Genomic DNA, 19,975 nt, shown 5'->3' on the forward strand with positions numbered 1-19,975 from the left:
ATTCAAGCAATTTAAGAGTCCTCTTGTTCTTCCTGAATATAGGCTTATTCTGAAGTAAATCCTGCTTGTAAATCTCCTCCTTCTACAAAACCCATCTTGCTTGCAGAAAACAAAAGAGAAAGCTAGCTAGCACAAGGAGATCCATCCTCTTACAACAAGGCACAAAGAGGGAGATACAGTCCTCCTCCAAGGGTCAGCAAAGGTCTCCCAAGGGTCAGAGAGATCTCCAGGTTATCCAAGAGGACGTGTAGCACAAAACAGCCTCAAGTATTTGTTACATGGAAAGAATGGTGTCCCCACAAAACAAGGGGAAAAGAAAAAAGTGAAGCATTGGTATAAGCAATATGTCACAATAAAGTTGTCTCTCTGGCAATTAAAAAAGTCAAAAAATCTAGTCAAAATAATCCACTGTTTGAAGATGGGTAATGTGGAGGAGAGTCAATGTGCAGCTGCTTCTCCAGAAATGTGTCCTGCCAGGTCTCAGGAATGAATATATGCAGCTAGCCTGCTTAAAGTCTTGATGCTTCTACTAAAATTTCACTGATGTAGTATTTTAGCACTTGATTAGATAAGGACCTGCAGACAGTGGGTCTTCCTTCAAAGATTTACTTATGTACCACTTATGCAGCAGGCCACTTTTTCCTTTTTTCAACTGGTATATTGTTATGAAGATGGTAAAATTATAGAGAAGTAGAGAGTGGAAAATGTTTCTTTCATGTACAGTCCCTTTTTGGCTAAAATATGATGAATGCTGTGATAATTTCAATAATGACCGCTCAATACAGCCACAGGAATAACCTTACCTGTTACCCACACTGACCATGAAGGGTCCTTCTCAGTGCAAGCCTTTGAATATACTGCCCTAAGAAACCTAAACAACCGAAGTGGTTATAGACAATTTAATAAGCTTTGACTGTGGACTACAGCAACAGATACCCTAAAGAAATTTTGTATGTGTTAAAAAAAGAAAAGTCCATATTTCTCTTTCAAGAAAGAAATAATTGAGACATTGAGTTTCAGAGGACAGAACTGGGAATGCTCTAAATCAGTAGAATAGGTCTTAAAAAAACCAACCTGTATTGTTAAAATATTCAAATATATTGGGGACTTCTTGAATCAAGCTACCAGCTTCAACCCTAGCTAAGCAGAGAACCACAACTGAAACCCTAGATTTGTAACTCAAAGTACAGGTTTCATCAAAAACTAGAGGCTTGAAGATAATCTGAAAGCTTCTCATTATTTCCGTGATGGAAATCAATATATAAATCATACCAAGAAAAGACTGGTGGGAGTGAAGAGACAGAGTCAAGAAGGTATAATTCCATGATTGTTGATTCAGGCATTTTATCCTGTTCCCAATGTAGCCTCTCTTATAATCTTTACTTGTATTTCAGATCTTTTATAATTTTACTTTTCCTATATCTGTTCTAAATATATTCAGTTGAAAGGACATGGACAGAGTCCAATGAAAGGACACAAAGATGATGAAGGGACTGGAGCATCTCTCCTATGAGGAAAGGCTGAGGGAGCTGGGACTGTTCAGCCTAGAGAAGAAAAGGTCAGGGGAGATCTCATCAGTGTGTATAAATACCTGAAGGGAGGGTGCAAAGAAGAGACAGACTCTTTTCAGTGGTGTCCAGGACAATGGGCACAAACTGAAACAAAGGAGTTTCTACCTGACCATCAGGAAACACTTTTTCACTGTGAGGGTGACCAAGCACTGGCACAGGTTGTCCAGGAAGGTTGTGGAGTCTCCATTCTTGGAGATATTCAAAAGCCATCTGGACATGGTCCTGGGAAACTGGCTCTTGGTGGCCCTGCTTGAGCAGGGAGGTTGGCCCAGATGACCTCCAGAGGTCCCTTCCAACTTTAACCCTTCTGTGATTCTGTGATTCACTAAGACTATGGTTTTAAATTTAAGAAAAAGCTTCAGGCTACTGGAACCAGCTAACAAATGAAAGAATTTTTTCCATGGAAATGTATCCAGTATAGGCCATAAGTGGAACAATAAATTCAAACTTATGAGTTTAGTTTCAAAACCAGTTACATCTTGTTGTGGAAAAATTTTCCTTGCTTATGAAAAGTAAAATCTGAAAAAAAAATTTATACCACAAGAACAGAACTTGACAATCCAGAAAAAAACTTTAGCTGAGAAATTTTGAAAAGAAAACTCTGCGAAAACAGAAATGTTAAGGAGAAACAGTGGGGGGGAAAGGGATGCCTGAAAACCCCAGTACTTGCACTGCAGTGGAATCTTGGGTCCTCAGACCAGGTGCTTTGGTTCAGGTAAGCAGCACTCATATAGCAATGTTAAATAGAATTACGGTGCAGATAATGTACTGAAAGCAAGATCATTCTTTGCTTCCTAACCCATCTCAAGTTTTAATTTCTTAATTTTCTGTGAGTGTCACATCAGAAACAGGTCTGTAAGCTATGCAGTGATGGCTGCAGCACTAAATATTCAAATACTACAATAAAGAACAGCCTTACAGTCTGTCCTTAGGACAACCTAATCTAAAGTATCTAATAAATGAACCTAAGGGATCTGAATCAAAGTAGTAAGAAGTCCATGTATGTTATTGAGCTAGGAGATCAGCAGCCATGGAGACAATAGGAGGAGAAGCAAGCTGGAACAGACTGCAAGTAATTGAGGATACTGAAAATCAGGCCAGCTGGGAGGAATCCTTTGTTGCTTTCTTCTTAAAAGGGATAAATCCAATTTCCATTAAAGATAAACATTGGTGGGAATTGGATCACACCAAACACATAAATGAGTAAAAGGAAATGACCCACTAATAGAAGAAAGACAGAAACCACACAGTGTGTGCTATCCTGCCAGAACTGAAAAAAAAAATATATAACAGAGATTTAATTGAAGGGAAGAAATGGGTTAGAAGGAGGAAGGGCAGCTTGGTGAAAGTAACCAAGAAATCCTGAAACTTATGGTTCTTTCAGCAGCAGCAATCCAAGGCACAGCAACATGAAGACACTGGACCTAAAGAAGGGAGACTTCCATACACCTGCAGAACTGGAAGGAAATATCTCAGAGGACAGATATTAAGGGTAGTAGGAGATGGATGCTCTTTCAACAAACCAATATGTAGGGGATAAGTTTAAACTATCTCAGTGGCAGTGAAGAGTGGGAAATATAAGAAAATACCGTCTTAACAAAATCCCGAGTTCTTCAATGACTGGAAGCTTACAGAAAATATTTTTAAAACTGAATAAAGTAAGGTACAAGTGTATAAGAAGAGAAACAGAAAAACCAATGCATAAAATAAGGTGTAGGAAGAAAGGGAAGGTTATAAAAAGCATGCTGGAAGTCCTTTAACTATACAAGGTTGGGAAAAGAGTTCTCTGGTACTCAGCAGAGGGGGAGCTACAGATAATGCAAAAAAAGTTTAAGTGTTTATTGTCTCTTTTTGCTTTCATCAGCTAGGATCAGACAGACACTGCCACTAAACACCAGCAACAAGGCTAGCACCTCAGGTGCTTGGATGAGTTTAGTGGCATCTGGTTAGACTCTGCAGCATATTCTGAGAATGAGCTGAAGCATACTCAGAGCTATTAGCAATTAGTCTATTAGAAATCATTATAGAAAGGGAATATTTAGAAAGGCTAGAAGGGGACGAATATGGAACTTATCTTTAGAAAGCATAGGAATAGGAAACCAAAGGATAGTAGGACCACTAAACTGAGAATCAGTCCCTAGAAAAATACTGGAGAAAAATATCAAACAACCTATTTGTAGAGACTTAAAGGTAATAAAAAAGAAGTAGAAATCAGCAGATCTGTCAAGGATATGTTGCCATGTTACACTAAATTAATTGCCTTCTACAGCTAGACATGTGGATAGGAAGAATAGATACTACATATCTTCATAACTTTAAAAAGGCTGTTCCTACTGTCTCACAATGTTTTCATAGTAAACTGAAGAATCTTGTTGGAACAGGGTCCAAGCTTACTTAAGAAACCATAATCTGAGAAAAGTTATCAGTCGTTTGCTGTAAAATGGAAGGATGCATTGCACGTATCCTAGATTAATCTTGAAAAAAGACAAAAGCAGAGCAAGAAAAATGATTAAAGAAAATACAGCCCTTGAGAAAAAAAAAAACACAAAACAAAACAGAGGAGCAAGGCAGGGATGTTTTGTCTAAAGAAGAAAAAACTGAGGGAAACATGGGACACCTTCATGGCTGTAAAAGTTGAGGTGCCACGAGATAATGGAATAAATTCTTATTCTACAGAAGAAAGGCTTAAAGTGCAGCAGGAGAGCTCCAGCTTGGATGTTAAGGATTGTCAAAGAAGGTGTGGAATCACTCATGTTGCAGATTTACAAAACATTAGACAAATGACCCTCAGGTTTAGACATAGCTGATTCTTCACAGGCCTGTTTCCTAAAATCTTAAATTCTATGTGGAAGCAGATGAACAAATGTTTGTAGACAAATTTCTCAAACTCTACTGTATTTCAGTATAAAATCCATACATAACTTTAGTCTAAAGCAGGTCAAACAACATGTCTCCATGTTTGATTGTCACTAATTTTGGAAAGATCTAGAAAATTTACAGAAACCTTGGATATATTCATTCACAGAGTTATTCTATGACTCTCTACATTCCTTATTTAGTCATCTATAAATCTATCAGATTTTCAGCTTTCAAAATGAAATGAAGTCTGGAAGTAAGTAAATACAGAGAAGGCACTGAAGTCTGAAATAAACACGGAGAGTTGAAATAATACTGCAAGGGAGATTTTTGCTGGGATGACACTGGTTTTGTGTGTGCATGCATGTCGCTGTGTTTAGACATGTGTATGTGTGTATAAATGCAAAATACACGTTTGTGCATGCACAAAATGTCCAGATGGTAAAAATAACAAGCTATTGAATTAAACTACTTCTTACATAAATTATGTAGTGAAGAATTTAAAATACCCCCACTTCTTGAATAATCAAAAAATTGATCCACATCGAGGTGTCTAGCCATCTAAGACTGTACTCAACATCATTATCACTTATTAGGAATGCTTATGGCTAAAAGGATTAACATTAATGCATGGTATGTTGAAGGAAAATTTGAGTGGCTTACTGATACAAGGTTAGTTACACTAAGAACTGAAAGATGAGGAGCTTTAAGCCCTAGTTGTAACTGTATTGGTCTATCTATAATTGTGGTAACTATTTTCATTACAGGTATTGGGAAGCTTAAATTAGCTGTCTCAGAAGGGATTTGAGATGCTAAAAGAACAAGGTGCTATTCTTTTTACATTTGTTTACAAAATTAATACCTATACTAGAAGGGAGTAATTTAAACAATCAATAAAGGGGAGTTGGTTTTGAAGTGGAGCAAGACCACCATTTTTCCACCAGTGGAAAAGCTGAGAAGTAAGAGGTACTAAAGGATGTATTGTCAAGAGTGGTAAAGGAAGACAGACTACAGTTAATCAAGGTGGAATATGGCCAAAACAGAGGCCCAGCAAGTTCAAGTGGTCACAGCCACTAAGTACTACTCCACTCCCACAGGACCCCCATGCCAGGTAAATTTTTGTCAGGGCCAAATGACCAGCACAGCTTCCTGTAGCAGTTGAGGTTTCTCAGACTAACCACTGGTTCAAACCCATGCTGGTTTATAGAAGAGACCTGGTGAGATTGGAAGGTTATTGCTGCAAGCTATTTTGAAGTGCTTATCAGGAGAATGCAAAATGACTAAATGCGTATAGCTTGGGGTGAGTGAGGCTATTAATAGAGCCCCTGCCAACTGATAACAGAGATACGAAGACTGTAAACCAAGTAGACAGAAGAATTGTTCTGAAGCCAAAGGAAAACATTTCTAAGAATGAGGGAGGGAATCCACTATAGTGACTTAAACCGAATACTAGAAAAATCTGTCTCAGCAACCAGATCTAAATTTTGGAAAAGAATCAAGCCTTTGCTTAAAGAACTTAACTAAGATGAACTGGCCATATGCTTCAAGGTACTAGCCTGTAATGGTCACCAAAGAGGGAATAAATGACTGATGAATATTCTCTATCCCCTAATACCTAATTCTCTGCAAGGTGATTTTCATACTTGAAAGCAATATAGTGAGGTCACTCCATGCCCTCTAATTACCCATTGATCTTTATAAATACAACATTTGTGCTACGCACTGAGTATTGCAGAGTAGCTACTGAAAGGACACCTAGTGGTAAGTAAATGAGTACATCTGAAACCAGTGGGACTGTTGCAGGTGTGTAATTATAATTGTCACGGGAATTGCTGAACTATTATGGGTTGAATCGGCAATGCTATATATGAACTTATGTGTCAAATAGCACTATTCATGGCTTTTAAAAAATGGCAAACAGCATTCTTACAAACACTTGGAATTTAAGCTTAACTTTCTTAAAACTCACAGAACAGTCTTTTAAACAAAAGATGCACATGTCTGTGTGTCATGGATTGTAAATTTGAATGTCCTGAATCTCCACTGCATCAATTTTAGGAATATTTGATAGTTGAACAGAACTCATTACAGATATGTTTTGCTTGACATTCAAACCAAATTTCAGCTTGCTCATCATTGTGCCACTCTAAAATATCCCAAGCAATTCCTTCCATTCTTGCCTTTCTCTCCTACGAAGACAAACAGCCGAAGCATATAAACTGTACATATTTGAGCTAATTTTACTTGGGTTTTTTTGTCCATCTAACTTTATAGTCACTTCTTGACTGCGTTTATTCCAAATCCCGTAATATGTACTAATACCCTTGTGACCAGGAGATGCCCACAACAGAAAGCTCTATTCCATGCTGGTCTCATGCAGGGAAGGATTATAAGTCCTGTGTAATGACATGCTGCCTCTGGGCAAACAGACCAAAATCCACTCTTGGCTTTCTTGTTTATGTCAACATATCGTATTACAAGCATAGAACAATTTGCTGATCACTGTCCCTCTTCGATTATTGTTTTTATGTTCTCTTTTCCAGGTTTCTCTTTTCTATTGAACACCAGTTCCTTTGGATTAATTTTCCCTGAGTGAATTAGTACGGATTTGCTAGGTCATTTTTTCCAGACACATTTTTTTTTTAATCCAATTTTATAACATCTCTGTATGCCACTGGTCTGTTCTCTATCCTCACAGTGTTTATAACAGCTCCTAACTTAGTACCATCCTTTGATTTTAAAAGCCACAAACAAGCCATTTCTGCTCTTCTATCCTCTTTCATCACAACAAATATTGAAACACTGGGATGGATATTTTTTTTTTGCTTTTTTAGGTGACTTCCTAACAAAGTTTTTGTTTTAAAAAGATCAGATTCTGCCTTATTTCTCCTCAACTACAAGGAAGTAGATCATGACATCCATGAAGGAGGCTGCAGCTCCTGCTTTTATCCAAACATTAGCAACCATTCCTCACCCAGCTCTGTTTCCATAGCTCACCTCTCCTCCACTCCACCCTTCTGAAGCTCCAGCCTGCTCTCTTGCCTTAAAATGGCATGTAGTTTCCTTCCTTTACTATAAACAATGCTTTCTGTAACCTTAGTTTCATGATGTAAACATTTAAAAATAAGAATGAAGGCAACACAAACTATGTGTTCAATTAGGTAATTTGGGGATTAAATTAAATGAAATCTCTTAAAACATGGAACATTTCAGAGTAACGAAGTCTGGCTTTACTTGCTTTCCTTTTATCCCATCCATTTAAAAAGAGGAGGCAATGGATCTTCGAATCTCCAGCAGAAGAATAGTAAAGGCAGCTGAAGACAGCTTATTGCTTGTGAATGCAAGAGAAATGAAAGTAAAGCGCAGAGGAAGGGGCTGTAACACTCAGGTATGTGTTCAAAGGGAAAGAGAAGCACTTTGTAAACTGCAGGATGCTGGAGGCTGGGCAACCAGCTGCCACAGTTGACATGGGAGGCTCCTGCTATCAGTATTATCACCACCTGTAATCTGATGTCAACTTGTAAAATGTTCTGCAGTCTGCCAAAGCCTCTTCAAACTGGCATTTCTTTTATACTAAAATATATTTTAAAAGCAAGAAACCAACCAACAGATATTATCCTTCAGTCAAAACCAAAAAACTATAGGGTTCCCTTGTATACACTGTGCATAGTAAGGAACAGTAACAGGACCGAGTAGTAAAGAGTAGTAAAGGAAAAATAATGTCCATAAAAAAATATTTCTGTTTATCACTGCAATCCACCTATAAGTTTAGGTCAATTTTACTCCTTCAAATAGGCTTTTTTTTTTTTCTTTTTTTTAAACAACTCTAGAGAGGATTTTCATCGTTAAATCCCTAATCTGGATTTTGCTCTTGTGAACTCTTCAACAACAGAAGAAACTAAAACTGTCTGCAAATTTGGAATAACTCTTGTTGTGTACATCTGAGCATGCACATTTGGCTTTCATTGTGCAGTGTGCCAGACAGCTACAAAAACAAAACGTAGCCTAGTACAGCTTTAGTCAACACTTTAAACTTTGGATCTCATCCTGAAAGAAAGTGATCTTTTTGGCCCTTCAAGCAAGCCCATTTCCTCTCAGCACACAGCAAACACAGGTAATATGCTAGTTGCTTGACTTTCACATTGTATTTAAACAGGCATCGTGAACATGCACAATAATAGTTTCAAAAAGGGAGTTCAGAGTATCTATAGGTATTACATCTGTCCCAAGCCTCTTTGCTGGTTTAGGGATTTTACAGTCATGTTTTCACATTTCCTAAAGCCTGCTGAGGAAGGGTGGGGATTATCCCAATATTTGGTGAAAAATACACAAATGGCATAGGAGGAAATGCACCAAATTTCCAATGCAACATCCCATGCACAAAATAAGTTCAGTAACAGATTTCTTTTTCTTCAATTTTACTCAGGTTTAGTACAAAGCAGCAGAAAAACAGAGGGAGACTTTTACTGGGATATTGATATCTTAAAGAGACCTACCTTGAAAGAAACTTTTGACTCGGAGATAGCTGACGCTAAGGCGCAAGATAGAAAGCTTGTCCAGCTTCGATATAATGTCAGGTGGAAAAGGCAGGAGGCTGGCCAGATGGTCCAGTTCTGCATTCAGACGGTCCCTGTGTCTCTTTGAAGGATTTGATTTTTCATTCCCAACTGCAGGCCTTCTGTGGTGGAGAACACATTTTCGATTACCTGTTTTACCTCCAGATAGTACAACTGGAGCCTCAGATGTTGTCTACGATTAGTTGATAACAGGCATATTTAACCTAGCTTCTAGGAAAATCTTTATCATTTCCATCCCCTGCCAAAAAGAGATTTACCTTTCTGCGTTTACCATAGTGCAAAGACATGGACATTGGCCTCTCTTTTCACATCTGCCCAGTGAAAAACAGATTAAGAACTGATATCTATTTCTCAGGACCCTCTCACCTTAGAGGAATGGGTACCATCTTCATGTTCTAGTCAATCCTGGGAAAAACAATTTCTCATCTATGTTGTACAAATGAGGGTCAGAACAGCAGAGGAAAATTACCATGACTAATGCATGAACCCATTCAATACCCACTGTATTCATTCAAAGCATCTTAATTGCCTGCATTTAATGACTCAAAGTTAACCTGTGGATCAGGAGATAATTAAGAAAAGATCCTGTCTTTAAATATGATTTTTAAAAGTATGGGAAGAGAGGTGAAGAGACCTTCTTTCCTCAGGCTCAAAAATCCTGTGAACATTCTCACATTTACCTTCCTACATCAGTAATAACAAAGATAAGAATTTGGTTTCTGTCTTAAGAGCACTGATATTCCTCCCAAAACATAAAGACTAATGTTACTTGGATTTTGAAGCCAAGCACTCCTAGTCCATCCCCATTTCATGTCCCTCTCATGCAGCTGGCAGAACTAGATACCTCAGAAAAGCTATTGTGAAAATGCATTAAGATGAAACATATCACAAATGACAAAGTTCAGTTTTGGGGTGTCCGCCAATACTCTTCTCCCAGAACATGTAAGATTCTGTTCTCAAGAGGGAGAAAAGGAAAAGCTGGTGCACTTGCACACAGTCATGAAAACCTGATTTTCAGCACAACAGCAAGGGTTGGCCAGTGCTGAAGCACAGACTTGCTAATTAAGCAAGAAGACCTGAGTGGTAAGTTTGAGAAGGTGGTTATGTCCAGCAGACAGCCATTGCTGGTCCCAGCGGTAGTCAAGTGCATTATCCAGGAATGAGCCACAGGCCACTGGAGCGATAAACTACCTGGATCCATGATCTCAAAGGGAATACAGCGGCCCAGTGCTATAGCTGAGATAGCAACTCCCAGAGGACTTAGTGCTGTGTCTGCTGGTCCTCTGTTTGGTCTCATAATGACCATGTTCAAGTTCTTACTGTAGCACATTGTCACTTTTCTCCTGAGGCACCTTCTCCAGAATAAGAGGAATTGAGAGAAAAATCAAGGAGGAAAAGATGGAAAAACACTCAAGAATGGCAAATGGTAGGCAAGGAAAATATGGGTGTGCTAACCATTTCCACTTTCACCTCACTAAAGGCAAGGATCATAACCTTATGTAGCTTAGCTGGTTCTCCAGCAGAGAATCGGAGTACAACTAATTATTTGTAGCACTTTACTACTGCATTTCTATGCTCTACACATTTACTACGTTTTTCAATCATAATTTTAATTTTGAGCATTAGTATTTCACAAGGTGGTTAAAGGGTTAAATTACAACATTTGCGTGTTCCCCACTTGTAAGTTCAACCTTAATTTGTCATTGAAATTGTGATTTAAAAAAATAATGTTATGCTTAGGAATTAGTAAAAAAAAGATCAAAGTTTTGTACATGTGATTGCTGCTAATCGAAAACCTCTTAAACCAAATTAGGTATCAAAAATTCATTACTACTCTGAGAGCCTTCAATTCATTTTAACATGACAACATTGATGGACAAAATGAATGAAAAAATGTTTGAGGAAGGTGTCAGCCATATCATGCAATTCCTGCTTTTTCATTCAAAATTACCAAAATTTCAAGAATACAATGAGTTGCTTTCAAAGACATGGGGAAGATTTTGTTGATTGGGCTCAATAAATAACTTTCTTCTATGAGAAAGAGCAAATATGCAACAAATAATACAGCAGCAAAGAAAAAATACTTTTTTACTTTTCCAGAGTTAACTGTTTTTCAAAAAAGAGTGTACATATTGGGCACTAATTTTTTTGGTGTAAACCCTGAAGCTCAGCCCTCCTCACTATGACACAAGAGGATGTCTGACCTGTGGAGAGCAGTAATTTTGTGGGAATATAGCCTATAGTTGAGAACAAGCTAAATAACATAAGCTTTTACTAATTGCTCTTTACATCTCACAAACCAGCTGAAGCAAGGAAGCAATTTAGGACAGAAAAAAAATTAATTCCAATAAGGAAAATTAGACTGATGAGTTCAAGGGGTAAAAATTGTCAAGACTGACATGGAATTGAAATAGAAATTGTTCAAGTCTATTTACCACCTAGAATAGTGACTGGTCTGTGCCAGAGAGGTATGGTTTGAAGCAATTATGTGGACTGCATTTGTACTGAGCATAAAGAACAGTTTTCTGGAGACTGCAGGGAACGGTGTAAAAAGACTACAGGAGAACGCTCAGGACAGAGTCTTCCGGAAAACTCAAGGAAATGATTCAGTAAGTGAATGAATCCAAACAAACAGGGGTTTGATGTAAATGGTAATTAGGTGCCAAGTGGATACAATTTAAAACAATGCAAGTTCCATGGAAAGGCTAGCTTAGCTATCCATAAACAGAAAAGGACAGGCAGGAAAATTGTTCAATGAGCTCTTTTGAGGCAAATGGAAATTCTAGCCCTTATTTTGAGCTGAAAGTAGAAGGTGCTTGTTGCATTTGTGCTAAAACAGGGATTCTCAAACTGTGTAAATCTAAACAGACCCACAGCACTCACTCTGTGATACCTCTTCTCTGCTTTTTGTACAACACTACTACAAAGAAAAAGCACATGTAATTAAAACAATAAAGCTGGTGTTTCCCTCTTTGCATTGTTAAACCCTTCAAATTCTGCTCTGCAGTAACAAGTACTTGTACCTGTACAAGATCCAGATCACCAGTCCCTGTTAGGTAGGAACTGAGTGTAGGGGCTGGTTCAGAGAATATTTTCTGTTTCAGTGGTACATAAGGCATTGAGCCATTTGCGCTTTAATGATTCAGTGTGCCCATGACACACAGACTGCCACTAGTGTAAACCAGTTTGGTGAGCTTGCAGAGGAATTTCCTTCAGCTACAGCTCTGTCTGCTGTTTGTTAGCCTCTGAAGGAGCCCTACCCTGTTAACGAAAAGTTCACTTTGAATAAGTTTTTAAAGTATGTCGAAGCGTTAAACCAGCAGATGATCTAAACTGAGAAAAATCTAATCATTTACTATGACAACAAGCTTTCAGTAAGAAGGGAAAGGGAAGAGAGAGACCATGAGATGCAACAGATAGGCTAAGCGCAAAGTAACAGAAAGATGATTATCATGAATGTACTGACCAGCACCCACAGCCACTGAGCTGTGCTTGGGCATTGCATAGCTATCCTGGCAGAGCTGAGCTCCAGTGCCAGCTGTAAACATGCAGAAGTTCACCATCTCCTATGAGTGAAAAGGACCAACTGAGAGAAAGCTGTGTGAAGGAAAGGGGGCCCTTGAGAAGCAAAAGCAGAACTGTCAAGAAGACATCACACTGGCAGAGCAGATGAGAGGTGGGATAGTGTGATACCAAGTAAGAGGAAGGGCTATGCCACAGAGGGCCTTAAAATGAGAACTAGGAAGCAGGAGAGAGCTGCTCCTCCTGAGGTCTCTGTTTACCCTGGCACTGGTACGGTTCTGGCTGAAGTGGGCAGTTTGGAGCAGTTATAGATACACTCAGAGCTAGGGCAGCTGTAGCTTGCCTTTAAAGAGCTGTAAAACATTACAAGAAATGTTTTGTGGAGGGAGAGAGTTTTACAAGATGCCAGGGTTTGAGACAAAGAAGTGGCTGAAGCTCTCAAATGGTAACTGTCCTGAAGCATTGCCTTAGTGTTTCTAGTACAAGTATTAATTTCATCATGGTGATTTTAGTTTGAGGTTATAAACAAGATCTCTTTAGCTTTCAGATGCTTGAATTACCAGTAAAATGTTAGATTTCCACAGGAAACGAACACTTGGTAGAAAATATTTCCTTTAGTCAAAACTTCAGTTCTCTGGCTGAAAAGCATATCTGATGGAAAATTTTCAATCAGTCTGAGCTCCAGGTGTTTGAACTGAGTCCACAAAAGCCAAAATTCTTTAGTGTAGACCACATCTAATGGGGCTTGTTTGGAATATTTCTGGAGCAAAAGGAGAACAGCTAGGGTATTTTGTTTATTTGCATGTATAACAGTAGAACTTGAACACAATGTATTGTCTGAAGAATGGCAACCTAATGAACACAGTCTCTCCTACTTCCGTGTAGAGGACTGAAACATATTAGCTCCTCCTGGTAAAACAAGTTTTTCACACACTCTTCCACAGTCTGTGGGTCTCTGCATTCTCCGATGGAGCTTCTTCATACAGTTTCATCACTGTTCTGTAAAACTACCCCAGAATAGCATTTCTGTGCCTGAAAAAACCTGAGCATAATGAACATTCTCATTTTGTGATATCCTGGATTAAAAGCCAGCTGCAGGATCACCACCTGGCTTAACAGCATGATCACAATAAGCTGATAGAGAGGCAGAGAGTTGGCCTCCTGGGATGCACTGAGTATGGCTAGATACGTACTAGAACGTCCCAGTTGTTCTGCAGAGGGGAAAGCTGCACCTCTGTCCTTTAAATCTTGACCTTCCAATGGACTAATTGAGGCAGCATAACAGTAAGGAAATCTCAGAGTCCTGAAAAGTCAGAAGATCTGTAGGACTGAAGGACATAGACCGTGACAGGAGCTCTGTCAGCCAGTCAGTCTTAGGCATTCAGAGCCTCTTTAGATGAGAGTTAGGAAGTCCTTGGGTGAGGGAATGAGCATGGGAAAGGCTTACCAGAGACCAAGCCCACAAACAGATAAGGTTTGAGGAAGAGACCAGTGCTGCTAGGAACTGAGAAATCATCCTCAGCAAGTGATAAGTAACTAACCACAGAAAATAGAGGGCTGTCTCCAGTACGGAAGCTCAGTGTTCTAATAATGCAAATGATTCCCTTTGTTTTAACCACAACCAGGTTTCTTAATCAAAATTGCCCATGTCCTGGCCGGATAAGCTCATGCTCAGGTACCTATACTGCAATCACATAGCAAAGGTGTTTTCAAGGTAACATTACTTGCAATGTCTCCCAAGGTGAAAACTTGGTTCCATCAAAGTAAGTGAGAATTTGCTTCTGATTTTGTTGAACTCAGAACTTCAAAAAAGACTAATGAGCACATTTCTGTCCTTTGTTAGCAGGTAGTTTCTTAACGATTGCATTTATCTAGAAGTCATCTTTGAGAGTTCTAGGTAGCATATACACTCCAAACATGAAGCTTAATGTTTCTCAAAGTAACTGCAACTCTCCCTCCTCTCTCACAAAAGTTATGATCCATAAACAGTTCTGCACAGAGGTAATTTCATGTACTGGAGTGGTTCCATACCTCATGCAGTTATAAAGTTAAATATCCACATCCATACTTGAACAGTAGTGCAGAAATTTTACATACGTTTTGGATTTAACATTCAGGTTTTGCAGGAAGAATCATTTTCTTATGTCATTATCTTTGTCTATTGAAATTGTCACCTATGATGTATTTTACAGTAAAAGAAATATTTTTTTAAGTGGTAACAAGTGGTTCATGTGCAAATACTTTCCAAAATCCAAACAAAATCAACAGATTTCACTCAAACATTCAGAGAATCTCCCCTTTGATTTTAGACCAATATATACAATTCTAAGCCAAGTGGGTTATTTTTAGAAGTTCTGAACAACTGAAAATAGGCAAATCTCTTTTAGTTACCTCCTCATCCTTAAATTGTCTGTGAAGGCCACCAGTGCTAGCTCATCTTTTTAACACTGTAAAAATGTGTGTTTCATAACCATATAATCAAGTGTAACACAGAAGATGTGGGATGATTATATTAAAAAGCTTCATTTCACAGCGTGGTTTATGGCATCTGGAAATCATTTCATATTTGAGTGATAGCAACCTTTTTTCCCTCCCATTTCAAGCATCTCGTAGTGACAACTTCCCATTGCTTTTTTTCTTTTTTCTGCTTTGCCTTCACACATACAATTCCTCTCTCCCATTTTTCTCCTAATGAAAGTGATCCCATAGTAAATAGTGGTTTGAAAATGATGTGTTCTTTATGCAAAAAGTGAGTCACCAGTCTGCTTTTTCAGTTGCCTGAACTGACCCACTTTCAAGGCTCACACATGTTGGACTTAGCAGTGCCCCAGGCAAGGCTAAGCCAAGGAAGGGGGAAAGGGGGAGCGCAATGCCAGTGCACTGGTGCCACTCGACACACAGCTTCTCAAAAGGCTCCTTGAACAGGTGGTGGGGAACACAGAAGCAGGGAAGTAGCAGCCACCCCTCTGGCCCATTGCCCAGCTGACATCTAGTCTACCAGTATCTTCTGCCTACAAAAAAGTGCTGTCCCTCTCCACTCCTTGAACACACCACAACCACCACTGGCCTCCTCCTGGGACACCTAGTGATGGGTAAGGACTGTTTGACCCATGCTCAGCATCCTTTCTGGAGCCAGTCTTAACCATGAAGAGACAGCCTCCCAGCCAGGGGTTTCTCACTGCAGAGAAAGAGATTAGGTCTCTCCTGTGTCAGCAGACCATGGGAGGAAGGGACTCCTTCTTCTACCTCATTTCTAGCATGTACATTCGGAGGGAGATGCCTCCTGATGAATATGATACTTAACTGTTTCTGAATGGGTTTCCTCCTTTTCCTCCCAGCATATAGGCATTCCCCTGGAGGTATCATTGTTTTGATGCTGAAAAACAAAAGGAATAGGTTTCTTAGTTTAGAGATTTCTGTGTTTCATACCACTGTGCAAAATGACAGCACCAAGAAGGTTCAACCAAGGAAAATGTTTGTTCCTTGAGTGTGGCATTCAACAACACTAAAAAGCACAGTGGCATTAGTTAAGATAGAAGCTTAAGGCTTATTCCAATTTCCTACCTTAATATTATTAGAATATCGATGCTTATATTCAATTTTCATTTTTTCAAATTAAGCATACTATACATGGTATAAAAATGGGTATAAAATACATCCTGTTTACTCAATATCCAAAATTAACTTTTTTTCCTTCTAGGCTCATTTTTAAATTCAGCTAAACAAATAAGAATGAATAATACTACCCATCATCATCTACAGAGAGGATTTCACAGCTTTTTAAATACATAGGTATATTGTCTTCCATTACTGACACTGTGATAAGTAGGATGCAATTATTCAAATCAGCATTTTTCCAGGTCCTCACAGCTTCATCGCAGCTCAAGAAGTGACACACAGTATTGTGGTTAGCACTAGGACTTAATGCAGCGCTGATGGAGGTGATAATTTTCAGACAAAACTTAGCCTTATTATTGCTCTGTTCGAGCATGTTAGTCTTAGAGACATTGCAAGCTCTGAAAAAAGTCTTTGCATTCAGTCTGTTTAAATCTTCTGGAGATTAGCTGAATAACAAAGTCTCTTGTTTTTCTGTCTGAACGAGTATTTTAGTTTTGCTGTGTGCTGTTCGACAGTGGGTGCACACTGCCTGAGAGGTCACTGTATCTCAAGAGTATTTGCTCCTTTGTGTAAGATGTAAAATTAAGGGGAACTTCTATGTCACTGAATCAAATCCCATGGTACTGAAGACACATCATATAATGCAAATCATAAACTTACTGAACTTAAAACTGTTTAGAGGAGCTTTGCTTTTCATTGAAAGACAGCTTTCTGATAACTAGAAACCTTTTGCTTTCCAGCTTAAATCTGTTCATGGTCATTTTATGCCCATTTGTTCTTCTGCCAACATTGTCTTTTAGTTTAAATAGCTCTTCCTCCTCCATTGTGTTTACTCATTGGTGTATTTTTAAATATCAGTCATATCTTCAGTCAGCCTTCATTTTTCTATTCTAGGACAACCCAAACTCTTTTATTCCCGTCTTATGTTAAAAACTCTTTATTCTTCCTATCATCTTAGGAGCCTTTATTTTCTCATTTCAGTCAATCTGTCTAAAACATGGATAAACATAATCATGCACAGTATATTAAGCATAATCTGAAAGTATTTCATACATGCATATATAGACATACTTATCGACAAACCACTAATTCTTTACGGGAATTATCTCACTTGATATTTGTGTGACTGCATTTTCCTTTTTCATAGTCATTATCAAATTCATGGCTCACAGTCATCCTGCGGTCACCTAATAAGCACAATTCTCTGTCTTCATATATAACTTCCAATAAATAAACGCACAGTTTATGGAGGAAATCTAACTTTTAGTGCCAAAGTGCCTAGTCATCCCATTCATACAATTAATCTCCAGTTTATTTTTGTTACGTGAGAAATTGTATCCTCTTCTGTATTGATGGCGCAAGCAACTAAGTTTATTGGCACACTTCTGGTTTTGCATGAAATTTCTTAGTAAAAATATGATTGTGTCCAAACTGATAGTTGAGAAACTCTGGCTGTAGTTTCCCTCCTGATCAGCCATTTTCCTTTCAGCACGTGCTGTTGACCCAGTTCCTTCCTCCAACCCTTTCAGTTCTTTACTAGTCCTCAGCAGCACACCGTCCTTTGCTAAATCAAGATAGATTAGGTCTACCATATTTCCCTCATCTGGAAAATCAGTTGTTGTATCAACAGAAAGCTATGAGGTTACTTTGTCAAAATCATCTAAATCTACATTTCATTTTTACTCCATTATACAACTCATTTTTACTCCATTATACAACTAACAACAGCCGTTAATGGTTCTTTCCTTAAGAATTCATTCTAAAATGATGCATAGTATAGAGATCAGACAAATAGATCAGTAGTTGCCTTCTCTCAGTTGTAATTGATGGCAGAAACACCAATCACTCTCCAATTGGTGCAGTGTCAGAAATAAAAAAACCTGTTTTCTTCTCTATTACTAGGACAATTTCATGTGCCATCAGATGGGTCAACTGCCTGGCCAAAGTCTATAAGGGATATGATATAGTGCAATAAATACTGCTCCAGGTTAAGAAAGTTTGTTTATCCCACAGCCTTTGCTTAGACAGTCTTCTTGCCCTCAAAAGACCTTATTAGATTAGTCTAGTCTACAAGCTCATGTTTTGCAATAGACTGCCAGTTTTTAAGATTTCATATACTCTAGTGGGTTTTCTACTCCAGTGGGAAGCTGAAATGGCGTGAAGATGCCAAAAGAATTGCTGCCGTTTCCTGTGAGATCACACATTAAGAGATATTTTCTTTATATTTGTGGTGGGTTGGCCCTGGCTGGACAACAGGTGCCCACCAAAGCTGCTCTATCACTCCCCCTCCTCAGCTGGACAGGGGAGAGAAAATATAATGAAAGGCTCATAAGTTAAGGACAGGGAGATCATTCACCAATTACCATCATAGGGCTTAGGGGAAATTAGTATAATTTATTACCAATCAAATCAGAGTAGGATAATGAGAAATAAAACCAAATCTTAAAAACACCTTCATCCCAGCTCTCACTTGTTCCCGGGCTTAACTTTACTCCCAATTTCTCTACCTCCCCACCACCAAGCTGCCCAGGGGGGACAGGGAATGGGGGCTGTGGTCAGTTCATCACACTCTGCCACTGTCTCTGTCACTCCTTCCTCCTCAGGAGGAAGACTCCTCACACTCTTCCCCTGCTCCAGTGTGGGGTCCCTCCCATGGGAGACAGTCCTCCACAAACTTCTCCAACATGAGTCCTTCCCATGGTCTGCAGTTCTTCATGAACTGCTCCAGCGTGGGTCCCTTCCATGGGGTGCAGTCCTTCAGGAACAGACTGCTCCAGCGTGGGTCCCCCACGGGGTCACAAGTCCTGCCAGCAAACCTGCTCCAGTGTGGGCTCCTCTCTCCACGGGTCCACAGGTCCTGCCAGGAGCCTGCTCCAGTGCGGGCTTCCCACGGGGTCACAGCCTCCTTTGGACATCCACCTGCTCTGGCGTGGGGTCCTCCATGTGCTGCAGGTGGATTCTGCTCCACTGTTAACCTCCATGGGCTGCAGGGGCACAGCCTGCCTCACCATGGTCTGCACCAGGGGCTGCAGGGCAATCTCTGCCCCGGCGCCTGGAGCACCTCCTCCCCCTCCTTCTTCACTGACCTTGGCATCTGCAGAGTTGTTTCTCTCACATATTCTCATTCCTTTCTGGATGCTGTTGCTGTTGTGCAGCAAATTTTTTCCCTTCTAAATATGTTACCACAGAGGCGCTACCACTGTTGCTGATGTGCTCGGCCTTGGCCAGCAGCGGGTCCATCTTGGAGTTCGCTGGCACTGGGTCTATTGGACATAGGGAGTTTCTGGCAGCTTCTCACAGAAGCCACCCTGGTAGCCCCCCTCCGCTACCAAAACCTTGCCACGCAAACCCAATACAATATTGTAATACTTTTGTGTTCTGGGTCCTTCCCGTCCATAATATAAATCTATGACTCATAGTTCATGTTTCAAAACAGCGTCACATGCTAGACTTCCCTTCTCTTGCCTTCAGGAGCAAAATTACAAGGAGGAGAAAGACTTGGACAGCATAATTCAACTGAAAACTGAAACTTAAGAGTTCATTCAATTTCCCAAAAGGACCACTTTATTTTAAAACCCATTCTGTTTCAGTTGATGAATATGTGACAGCAAATAGAAATAAATAAAAAGACCTCAGTATTCAAACAACTGAAAACCAGGAAATAAATAGGAAACAATATGAGTTAGAATTTATGAAGTGTAAAATGTTGGTTAAGAAAGATAAAGGCCCAAAGGAAAATTCACAAGTTGCAGCACTAAAGAGAAAAGATAGTATGCTTCTTAGAAGAATATTATGAACAAAAGAAGTCCAAAAAGTGTGCACAGTGCTTAT

The 19,975-nt window shown here is 39.4% G+C and overlaps 1 protein-coding gene across 1 annotated transcript in view; it reads right to left on the reverse strand.

Annotated features, from left to right (window-relative positions):
• The window catches only part of AHRR (aryl hydrocarbon receptor repressor), a 66,346-nt gene extending 50,454 nt beyond the window's left edge, over positions 1 to 15,892 (reverse strand). The window contains exons 1-2 of the mRNA XM_074893218.1: positions 15,831 to 15,892; positions 8,924 to 9,105 (exon numbers count right to left, since the gene is read on the reverse strand). Coding sequence (XP_074749319.1) covers positions 8,924 to 9,105; positions 15,831 to 15,892 — 244 coding nt within the window. The remainder of the gene's footprint in view (positions 1 to 8,923; positions 9,106 to 15,830) is intronic.
• Positions 15,893 to 19,975: the final 4,083 nt, after the last annotated feature.

This window comes from Strix uralensis, chromosome 1, assembly GCF_047716275.1.
Source record: "Strix uralensis isolate ZFMK-TIS-50842 chromosome 1, bStrUra1, whole genome shotgun sequence".
NCBI classification, from domain to species: Eukaryota; Metazoa; Chordata; class Aves; order Strigiformes; family Strigidae; genus Strix; species Strix uralensis.